At 60.0% G+C, this 20,339-nt stretch overlaps 1 protein-coding gene across 1 annotated transcript in view; it reads left to right on the top strand.

The window, feature by feature from the left end:
• Positions 1 to 20,339, top strand: part of ITPR1 (inositol 1,4,5-trisphosphate receptor type 1) — a 168,963-nt gene that overhangs the window by 105,583 nt on the left and 43,041 nt on the right. Inside the window, exons 38-44 of the mRNA XM_081106286.1 lie at positions 1,545 to 1,693; positions 2,969 to 3,080; positions 6,192 to 6,224; positions 13,272 to 13,307; positions 14,305 to 14,352; positions 18,154 to 18,286; positions 20,063 to 20,253. Of these exons, the coding sequence (XP_080962412.1) occupies positions 1,545 to 1,693; positions 2,969 to 3,080; positions 6,192 to 6,224; positions 13,272 to 13,307; positions 14,305 to 14,352; positions 18,154 to 18,286; positions 20,063 to 20,253 (702 nt within the window). The remainder of the gene's footprint in view (positions 1 to 1,544; positions 1,694 to 2,968; positions 3,081 to 6,191; positions 6,225 to 13,271; positions 13,308 to 14,304; positions 14,353 to 18,153; positions 18,287 to 20,062; positions 20,254 to 20,339) is intronic.

Here is a 20,339-nt window from a genome sequence, read left to right on the forward strand (position 1 = left end):
CGAATCAGCTGCCGTGTCGGGTCCAGACCTGGCAAAGAGGCCGGGTTTCACGTGCACGGTGTCGAAGCGCCATGCAATCCCATCCGTGCTGTCGACGAGTGGAGGTTTGTGAGTTGGCACCAGCACCGATGGGATTGGAGGAGAGGAAGTCGGGTGCTTTCCAAGAGGAACCTCCCCAGGAAACCGATGAAACCCTCAGAGGATTTGCAACAGTGACCCTCTTTTTATGACCGTGCGGGGAAAATTGATAGGAATTAAGGAATGTTGCAATCCCATTGGGGAAATTCCCGCCCCCCACCCGCAAGAATTAGTTTGATTCATTCATGCATTCTAAATACTATCGAGTGATTATAAATGTTGTCAAAGATAAGATAAAGTTATAGCCACATATTTTAGGTTTAGTTTCTGGGCAAAAGACCCATCGATTTTTCGTTGACCACGACCCACGAAATTTGGGCCCCAGTGTGAGTCTCCTTGGTTCTCTGGCTCCTCCTGTGTCACCCGGCATGCCGTGTTCTGCCCGGCCCGTCTGAGCCAGGACGGCTGCAGCATCTTTGGGAGATAATTTCTCCTGTGTTTCCTGCCATTTGCCTTTAGACGGTGTTCGTTGTGTTGGTTTTGCTGGTCTTTCAACTTCTCTCTGTTTTCCTCTCCTGCAGCTGTGTGTGTTGCATTTGAAGACCATCATGCTATCAGGGTACATGTATTTAGCATGTTGATACCGCATGTTCATTCATTTGTGTTCTCATGTCTGTATGACTTTTTAGTCCATGAATAATTCATGCTCATTGAAAGTAATTGGACAGGACTCCATGCCAATACAGAGGAGAAAATCAGCAGCTCGCGTAGTCCCACCACCAAGGCCACTGTGATGTCTTTTTTAAAAAATATTTATTATTATTATTTTTTTAATCCTCACCCGAGGGTATTTTTCCATTGAATTTTAGGGAGAGTGGGAGAGAGAGGGAGAGACAGAGAGAAACATCTATGTGAGAGAAACACATTGTTTGGTTGCCTCCTGCATGTGCCCCAACCAGGGCCTGGGCTGGGGAGGAGCCTGCAGCCGAGGTACGTGCCCTGGACCAGAATCGATCCCGGGACCCTTCGGTTCGCAGGCTGACGCTCTACCCACTGAGCCACACCAGCCAGGGCCCATGATGTCTGAATAGTGGGTGGTGCGTACCCTTTAGAGCTGACGTTTATAAAAGTTGGATCGTAGAGTCCACACCCCCGTGTGGCCCTTTGTCGCGCTCACGTCGTAGACGTCGTCCCACGTGGTCGGTCAAACGTATTTCGCGTCCAGTTTTAACATCGGTGGGACGGTCCCGCGAGGAGCGTAGAGCCCGTCTGGAAAGGAGGCGGGTGGGAGTGGGCCTGTGTGTGCTTTGCCTTCTGCCCCGGGGCTGATGCGTCAGGTAACCGTAGGGCAGCGGCGAATGGCGTGTGGCGGTCCCTCTAACCTGGCGAGTCTCTGGGCATGTGGAGGTGAGATGTGTGTGCCCACCCTCCCGCCCCGCCCGCTCACCGCGCTGCTCCCCCCCCAGGACATCGTCTCGGCGCTGGAGGACCGGCTGCGGCCGCTGGTGCAGGCCGAGCTGTCGGTGCTGGTGGACGTGCTGCACCGGCCGGAGCTGCTCTTCCCGGAGAACACGGACGCCCGGAGGAAGTGCGAGAGCGGGGGCTTCATCTGCAAGTGAGCGGCCCTCCCCGGGGGTCGGGGGTCAGTCTCGGGGCCCGGGAACCAGACCCAGCAGTGGCTCCCGAGGAAGGAAATGCTGGCCTGGTTTTCGGCTTTGCTGAGCGCAAGGTCACGGCCCTGCCCCACCGTCCCAGTGTGTGGGTTCGCTGTGGTTTGGGCAAGAATGTCTCCCTTTTTTCTTCTTCTTCTTTTTTTTTTTTTTGGTAATCCTGTTTAGATTTTTTTCCATTTATTTTGATTTTTAGAGTGGAAAGGAGAGGGAGAGACAGAGAGAGAGAGAGAGAAACATCGATATGAGAGAGACACACTGATGGTTACCTCCCGCACGCCTGCAATTGAGGTACGTGCCCTTGACTGGAATCGAACCCAGGACCTTTCAGTCCGCGGGCCGACGTTCTATCCACTGAGCCAAAGCGGCCAGGGTGAGAATGCCTCCTTCTAACTGCAGGCCCCGTTCATTTGTCTTCCACTCAGCAAGGACTGACAGCGCCCCTTGTGGGCTGCGACATGGACCGAAAAGGTCTCCCCCCTCCTGCCCTCAAAACTCTCCAGGCCCGTGGGGCCTCACAGCCTTCCTAAAACTTTGTCGTTTCTTTGTGCTGTGGAGCCATCAGCTAAGACAAAGAGCTGTCCCAGGCCAGACACCGAGGTCTGCCGTTTGCTGAACTTGACCGTGGGCTGGGCCCTGGAGTTTGCCTTTCTGAGTCTTCCCGAGGACAAGGGGCCGTGTGCTGGCCCAGCCATTGTCGTCATGAGGTCTTGGGCTCTGCTGGCGTATTTTAGCCCCGTGACTGGCAACCCTCAGTGGATAAGCAGCAGATGGGGGGACCGCTCCTCCTTTCTCTGTGACAGGGGTCCTCAGACTACAGCCCGCGGGCCACATGCAAATACAAATATTGTATTTGTTCCCGTTTTGTTTTTTTACTTCAAAATAAGATATGTGCAGTGTGCATAGGAATTTGTTCACGGTGTTTTTTTAAACTATAGTCCGGCCCTCCAACGGTCTGAGGGACAGTGAACGGGCCCCCTGTTTACAAAGTCTGAGGACCCCTGCAGTCTGTGAGGTCAGTCTCTGGGGTGTGGCCGCTCCCGCCCAGAGGGTGTGTTTGCTGTCACCGGCCAGCAGGTGGCACCATTGAGACGCCGTCGCTGGCTGTTGGCAGGGAGCCCTTGGTCAGTGTTTGCTCATGAACCGAGGAGTCCCCGAACTGTGTTTTGTTACTGGAAGGTCCTTGCAGGGATGTAACGCGTGCCCCCCCCGCCCCCCAGGCTGATAAAACACACCAAACAGCTGCTGGAGGAGAACGAGGAGAAGCTGTGCATTAAGGTCCTGCAGACGCTGCGGGAGATGATGACCAAGGACCGCGGCTACGGCGAGAAGGTACCGCCTGGCGTCCCACCTTAGAGCCAGGCGTCGCTGGGAAGCCCAGGCGGAGGGTTAGAGAGCCGCCCCGTTCAGGCGCGGTGACCTGACCGAGAGGTTCGCTGGCTACGGCGAGAAGGTACCGCCTGGCGTCCCACCTTAGAGCCAGGCGTCGCTGGGAAGCCCAGGCGGAGGGTTAGAGAGCCGCCCCGTTCAGGCGCGGTGACCTGACCGAGAGGTTCGCTGTTTTTAAAGCCGACTCCGGCCCCTGGAGCAGCTGAAAGACAGACTGCCTCCTTTCAAAGCAGAAAAATTAGTTCTCGCCCAGAGGCCGCTGGTCACATAAGTTGTTGTTGAGAAATGGTGATGGGATTTCCCATCTGTTTACGTTCCCAGTGCGGACGCCAATGCCGTTTCTGCCTCAGGAGGTGAGGTGCTGGCTGGGGCTCCGCTCTGAGCCCGCTGTGCTCACCTGCCTCCTGCGGGATGCTGCACGGTCCTCCCACGTTAACAAACTCCCCCAGTTCTGCCTGGAACCCGGGCAGGCGAACGCGTCACCGTTTCTACTGGAGGTGGTGACACGGGCAGGCCTGGGTGTGACAGTGCACGGGAGCGAGGGTGTGCGGAGAGAGGGTGTGCGGGGGAGAGGGTGTGCGGAGAACGTTCCCATCGCCCCTCCCCCCAGGCCTGGGCCTGCGTTGAGATGACAACAATTTTCATTCAAAGGTGATGACGTTCAGGAACTGTCCCCTGGTGACAGCCAGGTGGGGCGAGCAGCACAGGCTGCAGGCGTCTGGCTGTCTCACCTGGCAGTCAGTCCCGTCATTACCGCGGGAGCCTTTGAAGAAGAAGAAATAAAACTGAACAGCAGCGCCCCTTCCTCCACCGCCCCTTCCTCCACCGCCCCTTCCTCCACCGCCCCAGACCACGAGGCCCTTCGCTGTCACCGCACGTTTGAAGTGTGTCCCTCAGAAGAGGAGTGAGTGCTGACTAGGACATAAGTATCTGAGCTCAGTGGGAGTTTGGGGAGAAGCCAGCCAGGAAAGCGTTAGTGAATGCGCAGAATAGATGCAAAGAGCAGTGCCAGGCAGGAATGAGGAGGAGAGGCCTGGAGCGGGGGTGACAGCCGGGGTGCCGCAGGCAGGAAGGAGGAGAGGCTGCAGATCCAGCGGCCAGGAGAGGGGGTGACAGCCCGGGGTGCCCCAGGCAGGTAAAGAGGAACCACCTGTTCCACCAGGGCTTTATTTATTTTTCTTAAAGAGGCCTTTAGAAACTGTAAAGTATGATTCTAGTGGCACAGATTCCCTCTCCATCACACGCAGAGGCCACTGAGGAGCCTAAATGAGCTGTGAATATGCTTGCACGTTGGGGCATAAAACTGGATTTTAAAAATGCAGTGGAGACCACAGTTTTGTTTTGTTTTTTTGAGACCACAGTTTTCTCTAGAATATCTGCTCCTTTTGTGACCAAGGTCCTTAGAGTAAGCGGGTGTCCCAGCTCCCGAGGCTGCTCCAGTTGGGGTTGCGCTTCCTTGTCCCCTGGAGGGAGGGGCGTGGGGAGCTGGGGAGCTGGGGAGCCGTGGCTGGGGGGCGAGTCCGCTAGGGTGCCTGGGGCCACTCCTCACTGCCCCCTGGTGCCCCCTGGGAGCACGTGGGCACAGGGCCCTGAGGGGTTGTGGCCCTCCCTGTTACAGAGCTCCTCAAGGTGCCCGCCGGGGCCGTGAAGGGGATGGGGGGGAGCACCCATGAGAGTCGGGATCCCAGAGAGCTCAGGAGGCACCCGCTCAGGCCTCTGCCAGCAGGAGGAGGAGTCAGGCCACCAGGTAGAGAGGCTGGAGGCAGGTGACAGCTCTGTCCAGTCTCGTGCATCCCTCCCATGAAAGAGTGCAACAGAGGACCTTCTAGAAACCTGTGAGAGTCTCTAAAAACAAAGTCGATAAAAACATATTTAAAAACACGCACACACACAACTTCCCACAGCCACACGTCTCTGACGTAGACTCAGACTCGGTCCCTGACTCCTAGGGGAAACTCACCCCCCCCCCCACCCCTGCAGGGAAGGGGTGTGGCTTCCCTGTGTGCTGGCTCCTCCCCGGCGGCCACAGGGCGTCCATTAAGCTGCTGTTAAGTTACTGGGCAGAGTTTTGGAAAGAAACTCCGAGGCCAAGAGTGAATGTAAAAGGATCTCTGGGGATTGATTTAAGCCCCAGGTTCCCTCTGAGCGGGCGTAGCGATTCCATTACTGCAGAGCCGTGACCTCGGGTAACTTTGGGGTTTGCCTTTCACGCAGACCGTCAGCCCCTGGCGGTCCCCGCTGCTTTTCTCTCTGAAGAAGCCATGTGTGTATATGTGAGCGTTTCAGGCACCATGATTTCAGCAGCAGCTAAACTTGCTAAATGTTAGCGCAGCCTAATAATAATAACCCCTCAGGTCCTCCCTCTGTCCTGCAACAGGCAGCGTGTGAGCAGCTCTTGGTCTTTCTCGGACTCGATGCCAATGGATGGTTACTAATATCGCTCGAGTTGGCACGCACCGTCTCCGGCCGAGTGTTTTCTTGAATTACGAGCAGCCCCGGGATTTAGGGGCGTCCAGTCCCCCCTTGAACAACGCGGGCTCGAGCTGCGAGGGCCCACGCACATGCCCATTTGCCTCCGCTCGAACCCGCCTGTGCGAGGCTCAACCGTGTGGGTCTGTTGCTTGGTGAAGTGGAAGCCAATCGGATTCACCCCAACTGGGTCTGGACCGCAGCCCCCCCGCTCCGGGATGGCAAATGGGTGGGAAGAAAGCCTTCCCTCCTGAGCTGAGTGGGTCCGACCCCCGCCTTCACCCTGCCCTTTCCCGCCCTCTTCCCCAAGCCCGTGGGTCTCGGCGGGGACAGAGCCCTTGCCCTCAGCGATGGGCAGTGCCACGTCCACGCAGACCTGGAAAGGCGGGTTCCGGGCGCTCGGTCACGTGACCGAGGGTTGCTGCCTGCCCCGGGGACAGCCTCCTGGGCGGCGCGGAGGCGTCCGGGGTGCCCTCTGACACGCTTCGCTCTGCAGCGCTCAGACCCGCGGGCCGCGGTCTCACGCCCCTGCCGGCTCTGCCTGTCCTAACGTTTCCTCCTCTTCTCTCCTCTTCTCTTTTCCAGCTCATTTCCATTGATGAACTGGAGAGCGCCGAGGTCTCATTTCCTTGTTTTTCCATGTCGTGCTGCTGTTCCCCGTGCCCTGTGGCCTGTCCCGTCTCTGTCGCCTCGTGTCTGCCTGTGTATGTGCGGCGGGAACGGGTCTCCGTGCTCTGTGTCCGCGGTGTTAGCCTTGCCCGTGCGCGGGCGGGCCATTTGTCCCTGGGGCCCTGTCTGAGTCTCGCTAGGGGTGCTCCCCACTGAGATGGGTCCGTCCCTGCCTGGGGTGTCCCCTGCACTTGGGGTGGGCGCTGCCAGCAGCCTGTCCGGAGCTCGCAGAGCTTGTCTCCATGCCGAGCATCAGACGCGGAGGCCGGTGCCTGCGTGGGCACAGTCTGAATGTGTTTCTGAAAACCAGTGCCCTATTGGTCTCCATGCTGGAAAGGGCTGAGTGCGGGGGCGGGGGGGGGGGAGGGGCTCACACTTAATTTTGCCAGAGAGCGAACCCCAGGTGCCCCTGGGCCTCCCCGGCTGCACCACGGGCCTGCGGTGGGTCAGGGGCGCCGGCGCCCGCGGCCTCGGGTCCAGGAAGGCGCCGCCCTGTGACCAGGAGGTTGTTGGGTTGCCTGGTGCCTGGCAGGTTCGCCCTGGAGCCCCGCGATGAGCAGCCCTTCTGTCTGGGAGTTGGGGGCCGCTGGCACATTTTCTGTTTTGCGAATGTCTGTCGGTTTCTCGCCATGCGCTAGGACGAGCTTTGTAGGTGGTGTTAGAAAGGGTCCATTGGGGTTTCACGGATATCGTGGGGGGAGTTTATTGTGCTGGAACCGAGCACATGGGAAGAACATTTTGACTTTCAAAAAGTCACTTTTTGGTCCGCTCCCTCCGATGTTCCCGCCTCCTCCTGGTGGGCCGGGAAGGCCTCCTCCCGGGGGTGGGATGTGTGGCTCACTCTGCAGTCCACCGCCCGCGTTTCAGAAATGCGCAGGGCTGCTTCGCGACCGCCTGAGGGGAGTTTGCATCGCAGATGTGAGCACCAAACGAGACCTGAGGCTTCTGACCTCAGGAACGGAGCTCAGAGAGGTTCAGCCGCTGGTCTCAGGTCACACAGCTAAATGGCGCTAAACGAGGACCAGTACTCGAGGCTTCCAGACACAGACTTTCCCTTCGGTGAGCCCCAGGGGAGGGGGCCACGCCCTCCGGACGCGCAGGAGCTGAGAAACACAGAAGGCCGTGCAGCACGCGGCTTCAGGAACCACGGTAACAGCTTGCTTTCTGCCGCTTCCTGTGTAGCCCTCCTTCCCGGGTCCTGCACCAGAAATCCTCCCACATCCAACGCTGCCTCTGCCTGCGGCCCCCAGTGCACTCTCGCCTCCACCTCGCACCGGAAAGGCCTCGCTGATGTGGATTTTTCCTCTGAAGATGGAGGGGGAGGCTCTATTCGCTTCAGTACACGATGCCGGGAAAGGCCGGCCGTCCTGGTCGGAGCCGGGGGAGTTGTTAATCTGCTGCTTTGCACGGAGTGAGCTGCGATGTGTTTGCTGCTCAGGATCGAAAGCGGGTCCTGGGGTGCCGCCCCCTTGGGGAGCGCCCGCCCCGGGAGCAGGTGTGTTTATAATTGTCGCCAGGAAACAGAGCCCTGTCTGTTTATGCAGGACGACTCCTGGCAGCGCCTTGGGTTCTTTGAAAAATTCCCCGAGGAAGCAACTGCGGAGCCCTCTCCCTTGTTGCCCCTGGCAACCCTCCCAGCCCGGGACACTGTCCCCAGGCCCAGCCGCCTTTGTCCCAAGGGCTGTTCTGGAAACTCCCGCTCCTGTGGCGTGCGTGCTGGGGAGGCCGCCACCCCCTGGGGCTCAGCACAAGCTCAGCGCGGTTTCCGCTGGTGGGGGCGGGGGGGGGGGCAGGCCTCCGCAGAAACTGCCCGCCAGCCCCTGACCGCGGGCGGCACGTCCTGACCTGGTGACCCCTGTGGGGAAGGCCACGGCCCTGGGTGCAAAGCCGGGGGCGCCTGGGGGAGAGGTGCGCGGGCGAGTGGAGGGTCCCTGCGCGGAAGGGCCTGGTGCGGGGCCTGCCAGCTCTTCCAGGACAAACCTCCCTGGGAACCAGGAGAGGAGGTCCCCTTCCTTTCTGTCTTCAGCAAAAAAAGAGGGGTGTCTCCATCCTCACCTCCTGATTTTGCCATCTCCTTGGGGAGCTTGGGAGGGTGCAGGGAAGGGCGGGGGCGGAAACCGCGGGCATTGATGTCCTGCTCACGGGTGGACAGCTTGCTGCATCGTGCCAACGTATCCACACGAATCAAGACTCAGAGCATTTTCATCAGCCCAGAGAGGCCCGCCTTCCCACTCGGGGCTGTGCCGGGCAGCAGTGGTGCTGAAGACGTCCTGGACGCGACCGATACTCGAAGTCTGTTCCACTCCGGACACGACTCGGGGGGCCTGGAGGGAGGGGCGCCCTAACCCAGTGTCGGCTCTGGGGCTCCTGGTTTCCTGGGGAGACGGCCAGTGGTGCAGATCAGTGGATCAGTGTTGGATGCGAGCCCCCCGCCCTGAGGAGCAGCGTGGGAGGGAGATGGGGGGTACCCAGAGCATGTCGTCGGGGACCTTGGAGCAGGGAGCTCAGGAGGTTGTGTGCGCCACCCTCTAAACTGCAGCGCTGCTCTCACTGAAGGGCGGCCTCGGGGGAGGCGCACCAACCCAGGGCAGAAGCCGCCGCCCACGCGTGTGTCTGGGAGAAGGACGTGTCCCGGCTTGTGCGGTGGCCCTGGACCGGCTGCCCTTGCGTGCATTTGAGGGGAGGTCCCGCTTCATCGCCGTCCTGGGACCGAGAACTCGCCGGGGCCCCTGGAGCCGGCCAGCACCTCCGCCTTCCTGCCCCGCCACAGAGAAGCTCGCTGCAGCCCCGCGCGGAGGGCTGGGTCCCGTGTGGAGGGTGGCAGCTCATCCTGTGCCCCAGCTTCTCCGGGGAGCCCCTGGGCCCTGTACCGTTCAGGCAGAGAGGCACGGCGTTCCTCGGGGCGCCGGCAGGGGGCGCTCTCGTGCCGTCGAGGCCCGCGGCGCTGTCCTACTTTCCCAGGCTGTGCCGGGCTGGCTGGGCACCTGCCAGCATCCAGGCGGCAGTTACATAAGCGCGTCTTTTTCCTGGAATTTCGGCTCAGGCTGATGTGTGACCTTCAGCGCGATGGCCAATAGACGCAGCGGGCTGTTTACTGTTGGGCTCTGGCGGCAGGGGCGAGGGCAGGGCCTGGGAGTCTCTCTCTCTCTCGCTCTCTCGCTCTCTCTCGCGCTAGATTATTCCATACCGATGGAGGTTGTGTAACTGAGTCAAGTGAGAACACGTGGGGTTTTATTTAAGTGAATTTGCGTTCTCGTGGACTTGCTCTGGGCAGCATAGGGGAAGCGACGTCACTTGCCTGCTGAGTTTGTTTCTAAAACAAATGTCCGTGTAAAGGGACTGAGCTAGCGGGTGGGGGGTGAGCGCGGTTCTGCGGACAAGCGAGGTCACTGCGTTTCAGCTCCGTTTTTCTCGCAGGGCTCGATGCTGTCGGCAGGGCGTGGGCCTCCCGAGCCCAACCCCGGGTTTCCAGCCCCTTTGGGCTCGTCTGCTCCCCGCTCTGCGTGCTGAATGGGGAGCAGGGGCTGGAGAGGGACCAGGGTTAGAGATGAGAAGTCCCCTTTGACGTGCCGAAGACTGGGCCGTAAGGCAGACGGCACTGCCCTTCCGCGGGGAGGGTCCGTGGTGGGAGAGCTTATTTTGAGGGAATGTTCCAGGAGCCCTGAGGTGGTAGAGGAATGCGTGTTGGAAACAAAGGGTGCTTAGTGTCTGTGCTGGCCAATGGCACACATGGATGGAGGGACAGACGGATGGGTTGAAGGGTAGATGGACAGGTGGGTGAAGGGAGGGAGGGAGGGAGAGGTGGGTGGATAGGTTGATATTGGGTGGATGGATGGATGGATGGATGGATGATAGATGGATAGGTGGGTGGATGGAAGGATAGAAGGATGGGTGGATGGATGTTTGGAAGGAAGGATGGAGGAATGGATGAATAGATAGATGGATAGATAGATGATAGATGGATTGGTAAACGGGTGGATGGACATGTGTTTGCCCATTGGTCAATCAGTCTGTCCATCTATGGATGGGTGGGTGGATGCAGGGATGGGTGGTGGATGGATAGATATGAGTGGTTGCTGTTACCATACACCAGAAATGGTAACACCAGGAAATCCGTGGCCTCCATATGTAAGAGTGAGACAAAGTGTACTCTCCTTCATTCACAGCAGAAACTCATCTCTCCGTAAAACGCTGAGCACATCATGTGCTGAAAGTGAGCGCTTTGGTGACTTCCATGCTGCTCAGGGACCACAGCCCTGATGCCCGGCGGCCTCCCCGGAAAGGACACGGGGTTCTGTGACTTGAGGCTCATTTTGAGTTTCTGTTTCAAAGCCAGCCATGTGAAATCTGGGTTTCCTTTGCATTGAGCTTTCTATTGTCTAAAAGCATCGGGAAGACTTGAGATCAAAGACAAGCTGTGAAGTGGCCATAGAGGGCAATTGTTGGTTTCCAAGTTCAAAGCCAGGCAACATCCGATTGATCATTGCCAACCACCTTATGGAGGGCTCAGCACCCGGGGGTGGGCCTGAGGTGGGAGGAGGCGACGCGCTCCCCTCAGTGTGTGGTCATGGAGAAGGACCTTGCATGTGAAAAAAAATTAACTTTGATAATAAAAGTGTGCTGAGAAAGTCACTCCATTCATTTACTAAACATCCTCTCTTGCTTTGGGGATTACGTGCTGTGTTAATGTAGCTGTTGTCTGATGTGACATAGCTAATTGAGATGATTATATTTTTCGAAATTGCGACTTGCTGCCATAAAGGGACCTTCCCCTCAAGGAAACAGGCAGAAGTCCTCATCGGAGGCAGCATTGGGAAAGGCTGTTGGTGGTGGTGGTTGCGTGTGGGTTTTTTTTGCCAAATTATATGCCAGGTGTGCTTGCCTGTCCTCTGCCTGCAAGCGTTGTGTGTCTGAGTGGGTCACAGTGAGAGAACTTGCCTGTTAGGAGTTATGAAATGAAGTTTACTGACAATACAGCAGGCATTACGCAATGTTTTAGCAGGAAGGAGCCTGATGAATATCTCCTTGAGCCAGGCCAGGGGGCAGGAGCCCAGAGCGTGGGGCGGCTTGAGGTGGCACGGAGAGCCCAGGGCCACAGGAGGGCCGGTCACGCGACCCCCTGGTGTCCAGGGCCCTTGGTGTCTCCCTTCTGCCCCGTGAGTGGACAGCGTGAAGCAGTCCTCCCGCTTAGAGAGTGACCCTGAAGCTGCACACCGCCATCCTTGTCTCCGAATCCTCCGTGAGACGTTCAAGGAAGAAAGATAATTCAGCCCCGGCCAGTGCGGCTCAGTGGGTAGAGCGTCCGCCTGCGGACTGAAGGGTCCCAGGTTCGATTCCCATCAAGGGCACATGCCAGGGTCGTGGACTGGATCCCCAGTGTGGGGCGAGCAAGAGGCAGCCAGTCAATGATCCTCTCTCATCATGGATGTTTCTATCTCCCTCTCCCTTTCCCTTCCTCTCTGAAATCAATAAAAACATTTTTTCGCACCTTGGGGTCGACCACCAAATGGGTGGTTGAGCTGCACTGACAGCCCCGAGTCTCACAGCTGGTGCCCAGCTTCCAACCCCTGCCCCGGCCCCAGAGGTGCCCTGTCGCTGGAGCACCTCGAAGGAGACCAAGGTCCCTCCCTCACAGCCTGAGCCCTGGCCTCTTTGCAGGGCCCCACCTGCCTGGTTCAAGAGCCCTGGTGGGGCCCAGCATCCCATGGGGCATCAGCTCCTGGCCCAGCTGCCAGCTCTGCCTTCACAGGGGCGTGGCCTTTCCTCCAGCCCTGCCTCCTTTTGGCCCCACCCACCTTCTCCAGGACCCAGGTTTCCCTGGGGCACCCTCTCCTCTCTCTCTCTCCCTCCCTCTCTCTCTCTCTCTCAGTTTAGAAAGACTGAAATGGAGGGGGTGTCAGCATGGTCTGCAGGAGTGGGGCCAGGACCCGAGTTCAGGGGGTTCTGAGGGGCCGCTGGGGGTAGCCCTGCCCACAGCAGCCTTTCTCCCCAGAGATGTCGCAGGGGAGCCGGTCCTCAGCCTCTGAGACAGGCACAGGGGTGCGGACAGGACATGGACATGCCTGCACCCAGGGGAGGCCCCATCAGAGAGTGGGGGTGACCACGCCAGGCCCTGGGGGGGCTTCCCGAGCTCCTTCTATCAGCACCACCTGCCTCCTGCCCAAGCCCCTGTGGTGTGCACTGTCTTCCTCTCTGTGGACGAACCTTTTCTAAAATAAATATATAATGTTTTAATTAACTTAAGAGAGAAAGGGAGAGAGCGATAGAAACATCAATAATGATGGCGAGAATCAGGGATCAGCTGCGTCCTGCATGCCCCTGACTGGGGATCGAGCCCACAACCCGGGCCTGTGCCCCGACCGGGAATGGAACTGTGACCTGTTCTTAGGCCGACGCTCCGCCCTGAGCCACTAAGACGTTTCCTTCTGGTGGTGGGACTCTGCTTTGTTTCTTTCCCTGTTTTACACGCTTCCCATCTCAGGGTCTCAGGCCGGGACGCCCAGGGCAGCAGGATCAGGGCCCTGTAACAGGGAGAGGGTCTCCCCTCAACGGCGCCCCCTGGTGGGCACAGGCCCCTCGCTGTGACCTTGCCACTGTGCGTGCCCTTCAGTGTCCTCTCGGTGTCTCTGTGGCCCCGTGTCTCTGTGGCCCCGTGTCTCTGTGGCCCCATGTCTCTGTGGCCCGGTGTCTCTGTGGCCCCGTGTCTCTGTGGCCTGGTGTCTCTGTGGCCCCGTGTCTCTGTGGCCCCGTGTCTCTGTGGCCTGGTGTCTCTGTGGCCCCATGTCTCTGTGGCCCCGTGTCTCTGTGGCCCCGTGTCTCTGTGGCCCGGTGTCTCTGTGGCCCCGTGTCTCTGTGGCCCGGTGTCTCTGTGGCCCCGTGTCTCTGTGGCCCCGTGTCTCTGTGGCCCGGCGTCTCTGTGGCCCGGCGTCTCTGTGGCCCGGTGTCTCTCTGGCCCGGCGCGTGCCCTCACTAACCTGCTCTCTCCTCCCTGACCAGCTGCCGCAGGCCCCGGACCCCGAGAGCTCCACAGAGGTGTGTGCGCCCCTCCCCGCCCCGTGTCTGCGGGCTGGCAGCACGGGGGCCCCTCTGTTGTCCTGAGTGTCTGTGTTGTCATGGAGACGTGTGTGTCTGTCCGGACAGGAGCGGGAGTGTGGGGGGGACAGTCTATGGCCTGGCTGGGATCTGGGGTGGCTCTCGGGGTAGGAAAAGGTCCCAGGGGCTGGGGCTACACCCGAGGCCGCTGCAGGGACGGGGGAGGCCCGAAGGCCCGCACCCAGCACTGCTCCCTTGGGACCTGGGACGCAGCCCTGTCCGGCCATGAAACAGGCTCTGGGTCCCGGGCAGGGAGGATGCGCACCCCGAGTCTGGGCCTGAAGGGGCTGCGCGTAGAGCCAGGTCTCGGGTGCTCTCGGCCCTGGCGCCGACCACACTCGCTAAGGGAGGGGCTGGACTCAGGGCTCCGAGAGCCACAGAGGAGCTTGGGGGGCATGTGGTCCAGGCTCCCAATCTGCTGCCAGGAAACCTCCCGAAACCCCAAGTGAGAGCGGGAGTGGGGGGCCACATGCCGCTTCCTAACCAGCAGCGTCTCGTAGTGTCATCGGCTCTTGCTCGCCGTCGATGAAAATGCGGGCGCTGGTGGGCCGGGGAGAGCCACGCTCCGTGTCCGTGTCTGCTGGCGTGTCCCGTGGATGTTCTCATGCATGCGCCATGCGCGGGTGCATGTCTGAGCGGCGGGACCTGCCGGTTGCGTTTGCGTCATGCACAGATACATAACGTAGAACTTCATTTCATCAGCTTTGCAAAAAAAAGTGTTGGCCAAACATCCGTGTGTCGCTCGTTTTCCACGTGGCAGGGCGGGTGCCGGGCGAGGCGCTGTCCCGCCTGCCGGGCGCTCATGCCCATCGGGGGAGAGTGTCCTCTGTGTACCTCTGGGCTCTGGGAGCCCCCGGGTGCCCGGGGCTGGGGGCCGATGCCCAAGACCCCGCGGCTCCCGCCTGCACCTAAGACGGGATTTCTGCGTGTTTAGCAGGAGGCCGAGCCGGGTCCGCCCCTGAGGCAGCTGGAGGACCATAAACGGGTACGTAGGGGTCCTGGGGGTCGGGGGCTCCCTCAGCCACACGGCGACGTAGAGGCCGTGTTTCCGGTGGGCGTTGTTGAAGCAGGACTCGGTCAGGCCCCATCACAGCCACTTCCATGTGAGGCTCCCCCGCACCCACCCGGGCCCCCGACAGGGACCCTGTCAGCTGTCCAGGTCCGCTCTCCTTTCTGCGGCGGCTTCTACGTGGCTGCAGTCTGTGCATCCCTTTCCCTGTGAGTAACTGATGGTCATTGTGGAGAGTTTATCGTTAAGACAGAAGTGTTCTGGTGGCCCTGCCAGCTGCAGAGGGCCGGGAGGAGCTGTGTCCTCCCTGCCCGGGTGCGGGGGCCCAGCAGGCACTCCCACCGCCTCCGGGGTGATTCCGGCACGGCTTTCGGGCCCTGCTTTTGTGCACATCATCCTCCAGCGGAGCATTTTCTCTGAGAGTCTTAGAAAGTCGGCAGCTGCCTAAAGTTCCACGAATTCTCACGTGGCTTGTCATTGTTTCCCTGTGACGGGAACGACGAGTGAGTGTTATCTCCAGGTGGGCGAGGCTCCAGGAGAGGGGTTGCCGGGCCAAGGGGTGGGTGCTCCCTGCAGGCGCTGACTGGGATCTGGGCCAGCCGTTCCCCTGCCTGGGCCTCAGTTTCGCTTCTGTGGAATGGGCGTGATCGTCTCCATCCCTCTGGGCAGTCTGTGGACTGTGCCCACCACACGCTCAGCAGGGCCGTGATGAGGGACGTTCACTGGTGTTCGCTGGTGTCGCCTTGCAAGCGGAGATGCCTCGGTGGTTTTGTGGACAACGGGCGAAGGAAGAGGAGGTGATTCTCAGCCGCGTGCTGGCGCAGGTGGGAAAGGCCCACCGCTCATGCGAGACCCGGGTCTTGCCTGAAGCACAGGGTTTTCAGTGGCTGGCACCTGAGAAGCCGAAGGTCACCGCCACTCCCTCCCCCCTCCCCCCACCTGGAACTGACCCCTTCGGGCTTCGTTCTCCACCCAGCTCCTTAGCCACGGGTTTCGGTGACAGACGCGGAGCTCGTCTGAGCCTGGCTGCGGGGGCAGCTTGGCTTCCCGGCCCACGTCACTGTTTTCACAGGACACTCTCGGGGTGAAGGGCATGCCCCCCTTCTCTCCGTCTTATGCAATGATGTGCGGAGCTTCTTACCGGAGTTTGCACGCGGCAGGTGTGAACTGCTGGGGAGACTAGCATTCTTTCCTCTTCCTTCACCGTCAGTCACCGGGTCGGGTCGCGTGGCGAACCTCACAGCTGAAGAGGGGACGTCAGCGGGCGGCCATTGTTCTGCCTCCTCCGCCAGGGTCCTGGGCGGGCGACCAGGACGGCTTCGTGCTGGGGAGTCGGCGTGTCCCGGGGACAGGCAGCTTTGCTCAGCAGATCTCCTTTGTCCCCGTGGGTCCCCACCGGCTTCTCCTCGAACCCGCGTTTCCACACTAGGACTCGCACGGCCTCCGGTCATGCCACCCCCTTCCTTCCTCTGTCCCCTTCTACCTCAAAGCCTCCGTCCTTTTCCTTTCAGAAAAGGGACGCATCTCACTTGGCTTTTCAAAAACAAATCCCACGTGTCCTCCGGTTTCTATGCAGCTTGTTTGTTCATTTGTTTATTTACGGAGAGAAGGGGAGAAAATTCGATCCCAAGGCCTCCCATGAGGAGGAGGGAAATAAGCGTTTGGGGGGTGGGCTGTGCCTAGGTGGGCTTTTTCCCATGATGAGCACGTGTCACATTATCTTATGGGGAAAAGTGTCCGGGTTCGTGCCCCAGTTGCTATGGTAACTGCGAGGGTTTCTCTGCGGAAGGAAGGGCAGCGTGGCGAGGGGAGGCCCCTGTGACCGCAGGTCCCTGCGTGACTTGGGTCTGGCCCTCGGGCGCGCGTTCTCTTTCTGCCTCCGCTTCCTTCGGGCCACACTGACCTCGGTCTCACCACTGACCACGGCACCACCCGGAGCAGAAAGTCTGACCTGTGCCGCGGGCCTCCGGGGAGTGGGTGGGGCGGCCCTGCCTGCGACCCCCGTTCCAGCCCAGCCATCACCTCTCAGACGGGGCCCCGGGATCCAGTTAGAGGCTGGGCTGCTCTGCTGCCCTCCCTCCCTCAAGTGGGAGCTCCGGGTCTGTGTCCCGTAGGGGCGTCCCCAGGTCGCAGACGGAACGCATTTCGCCTCCCGTCAGGGTCATCATGGCAGCAGCCTCTGCCCTCCCTGTGTCCGGCTCCGTGGCCTTGGCCATCCCAGTGCCATCCTCTTGAGTCAGCGCGCTCAGTGGCGGAGTGGCTCCGGGTTCACGCAGGCCCCGGAGGCCTGGACACCGGCCGACTGAATCTTTACACCACACGTGGCTTTCGAAGCCACTGAGACACGTTGCATCAACGGCAGTTCCTTTAGGCCTGGGACCAGCGCGGAGGCCTCCCTGGGGAGCGCTCTCGGAACTTTGAATTTGCCGTTGGTTGGGTAGGAAATGAGTTTCGTCAGCGCATGAAAGCGGCTACAGTGAGAGGCATCTGTGGGTGGAAGGGAGAGAGGAAAATCAGGCTTGTTTTTATTCCCTGAACTTTCATTTAAAAAGCAATTGTGCCCCCTTCCCGCTTCCGCCCCCTTTCTCTCCTGGGCACCCCTCCCGTTGTCCCGGAATCTTTGACCAGCATCTTGCAGGGACAAAGGAGAAGCCCCCTGGGACCTTACCCGGGGCCCCTGGCCTACCCACCTCAGGGGAACCCCTCTCCTGTCAGCTCCCCCCACCCTCACTCCGCCCCCATCTCATTTTGCAAACACCTCCAGACCTATTCTGGGAGCTTGTTCGCAAATCCTTTAAGTCCTGCTGAGTCAGGTTACAGCTGCAGGTCTTGGTGGAACTGGGAGCGACCTGCTGTGTGTCAGCACCTCCCTCCCTCCGCTGGACTCCCCACCTGCCCGCTGAGGTCCCCGGGGACGCCCCACCCCTTGCTCTGTCCTTGGAAGGAGTCTCGGCAATCCATCCGCGCAGCCTTTGGCCTTTAGAAACGTCCAGACTGGGAGGCGGTCTGGTGTCGCTAAGCGAGATGGCCCTCTCCCAGCGTCCTTTGCTGTTGACATTAATGATTGTTTGTTATGGGAACGTCCCGGTGTATGTGAGAGACATCAGAGGAGTGATAGACCTTCTTTCGGATCAGCTTCGACAGCTCGGCGCGTGCCCGCTCTGGTCACACCCCTCCCCGTTCGCGCCCCCCCCCCCCCGCCTTGATGTCATCTCTTCCGTGATGCTTCTTTTTGACGGACGTCTGGTGTCGGCCACTCACTTATTGCCTGTTGCGTAGCTTTCCGTCACCGCTTGGCCCAGGGACGGTTTCTGTGAGAAAGGCTCGCGTTCAGCCTGTTATTCCGTCGACTCTGACTCGATGCCGTCCTGTTTCCCTGGGGTCTTGGGAGGGAGCCCTGAGCCCAGGGTTAGATCCTCTGTGGACGGTGACCTGCAGTATCTCCATTGTGTCTGATTGGCTGACCCCCAGGGGCTTTTGGGTTAATGTTTGTTAGCGCTCACTGCCCTTCAAGATGCATGTTCTGTTTATTGGGGGGGGGGGGGCGGGCCTCAGCGAGTGAATATTCTAGATTGCTCCTTTCTTTATGCTCTGGTTTCCTGAGAAACGACTGAAGGAGCTAGCCGCGGAGTTGCCCAATGCTGTCATTAATCATTTATCTGCTCGCCGAGCGAAACCGTGCCAGTCTCACCCCAGCCCCCCTGCGCGTGTTGCCGGTGAGTCGCTCGGTTACGCATTAAATCCAGAAGCTGATTTCGTTATCCTGTTTGAATTCAGGGTGAGGCGCTCAGGCAAATTTTGGTCAACCGTTACTATGGCAACGTCAGACCTTCGGGAAGAAGAGAGAGCCTCACCAGCTTCGGCAACGGCCCGCTGTCGCCCGGAGGACCCAGCAAGCCCGGGGGCGGAGGTAGGCTGTGGCGTGCTGGCGGCCGTGCGTGCGAGCGGCCTGGGGCACCGCGGGCCGCCTGGCGGGGACACGCTGACCGGCGACTTCGGGGTGCGAGTGGATCTCTGAGCAGCTTGTCATTGTCTTTGACCTGCCCTCAAACGGGCGTCTCAGAACATTGACCTGCTCTCCCACGAGGGGGCGCCCTCGGTGACGTTTGAATGACGGGGAACTTGATTTTATGGCATGTTTTCTTGTGGTCATGAGGACGCATGTTTTCCCCTAAAATGACGGTGCCGTTTGCCCTGAGGACAGCGAAGCCCCCACGTCTTGCCCGGCGACTTAGCGCCAAGGGCTCCCGGGCGTTCTGCATCCCGTACCTGGTATTCTCCTCCAGGTTGCCCGCACGGGGCAGGTACGGTCATGTCCCGCTGGGCAGAGGGAATGGGAGTGGTCGGTGACGGGTGTGTGGCTTGAACCCGGTGTATCTAATTCGAATGCCCGTGCCCTCTGCCTTCCCGAGCCTTTACGGGAGTGGACCCCCAAAACCCGTGTGCAGAAACCAGCACAGATCCTTCAGTGCTCCCCAGCGCGGGCGGCTCAGCTCCAGGCAAAGGAACGTTGCATAAACCCTGAGCTCAGCTATGGGTGTTGGTCTGGCTTTGGGGGGCCAGGAGCTCGGGGCTCGGAGCACAGATGTGGGCGGCCCAAGTCCCTGTCAAGTAGCGATTCTTGGGGGGGGCCTCTCTCTGAGGGACCCAGACATTTTCCCAGCAGCTTCTGGGAGGGACCTGGGTTCCCCCCAGATCAAGCCCCGTGGCGGGTCTGCTCAGTTCACGGCCCAGCGCTCGGTGGAGCCGGCCCGTCCTCCCCACACGGGTCCTGAGCTTTTCACCCGGAAGTTCCCAGCCGTCCTCAAGCACAGTTTCCTCCCACAACATCTCAAAACAGTTTCTCGTTACCCTCCATGGGGAGGCCTTTCCACAATAGGGGGCGCCCTGGGGAGGCCCCGGGGGAGGCGGGGCGTCAGGGACAGAGTCTGCCTCCTAGAAGCGCAGGGCGGAGACGAGCAGCCGCCTGCACAAGAGACGAAGGTCTTGGCGGCCAGAGCAGGAGGAAATGGCATCTGAATCGTTCTTTCTGAAATTGATGGGCCGTTTTACCACGGACAGCGTCTCCGTTTTTGCCACTGACAGTGCAAGGAAAGTTCTCAAACAGACACTTTCCAAACGCAGGCCCTGCTCCCTGAAGGCGTGAGCCTCGGAAGGTCCCCAAGGACGGGAGCTTCATTGGTTTTGCTCCCACCCCGCCCCCAGCTCCTGGCTCCACATCAAGCACTCAGTACATCGTTGCCAAGTGAATGAATGAATGAATGAGTGAACGGATCGGTTTTGTGAGAGGGTGAGCTTGGGCCAGGATGGGTGTGTTGGAAAGAGGGCTGAGGGGGTCGCGATGGGCTGTGCGTTCTCAGGAGTGTTCTAAGGAGGGTTTGAGCTTGGTCCGCCTCTTAAACTCAAAGCAGGGCTTCGTGGTTCTGCCCGAGCCATTGCCTGCTACGTCTGGGCTGCAAAAGCCCTGCCCTCTGCGCCTCACCTGCCGGGTCCAGGTGCCATCTCTGCAACGACAGGTGGGCGTCCGCGGACAAGCGACTTCACCTCTGTGCTCGGCAGCTCCGGGTATTAGAACGGCTGAGGGGAAACCATCGACGTGTGGACCGTGAAGTGTTGGCACAGCGTGATGCCCAGCGGCCGTCCGCTGCTCCGATGTGTCGGTAAGAACCATGTTCCCTCTTCCCAGGGGGCGGCTCCGGGTCCAGCTCCATTAGCCGCGGCGAGATGAGCCTGGCCGAGGTCCAGTGCCACCTGGACAAGGAGGGGGCCTCCAACCTGGTCATCGACCTCATCATGAACGCGTCCAGCGACCGCGTGTTCCACGAGAGCATCCTCCTGGCCATTGCCCTTCTGGAAGGAGGCAACACCACCATCCAGGTAGGGAGGCGGGTGGCCTCGGGCGTGGCCGTGGTGTGGCCTTGGGCGTGGCCATGGGCTTGTGTGTGGCTGCCGTTGGTGGGCGT

This window comes from Myotis nattereri (genome assembly GCF_964212035.1).
Source record: "Myotis nattereri genome assembly, chromosome: 14".
Classification (NCBI taxonomy): domain Eukaryota; kingdom Metazoa; phylum Chordata; class Mammalia; order Chiroptera; family Vespertilionidae; genus Myotis; species Myotis nattereri.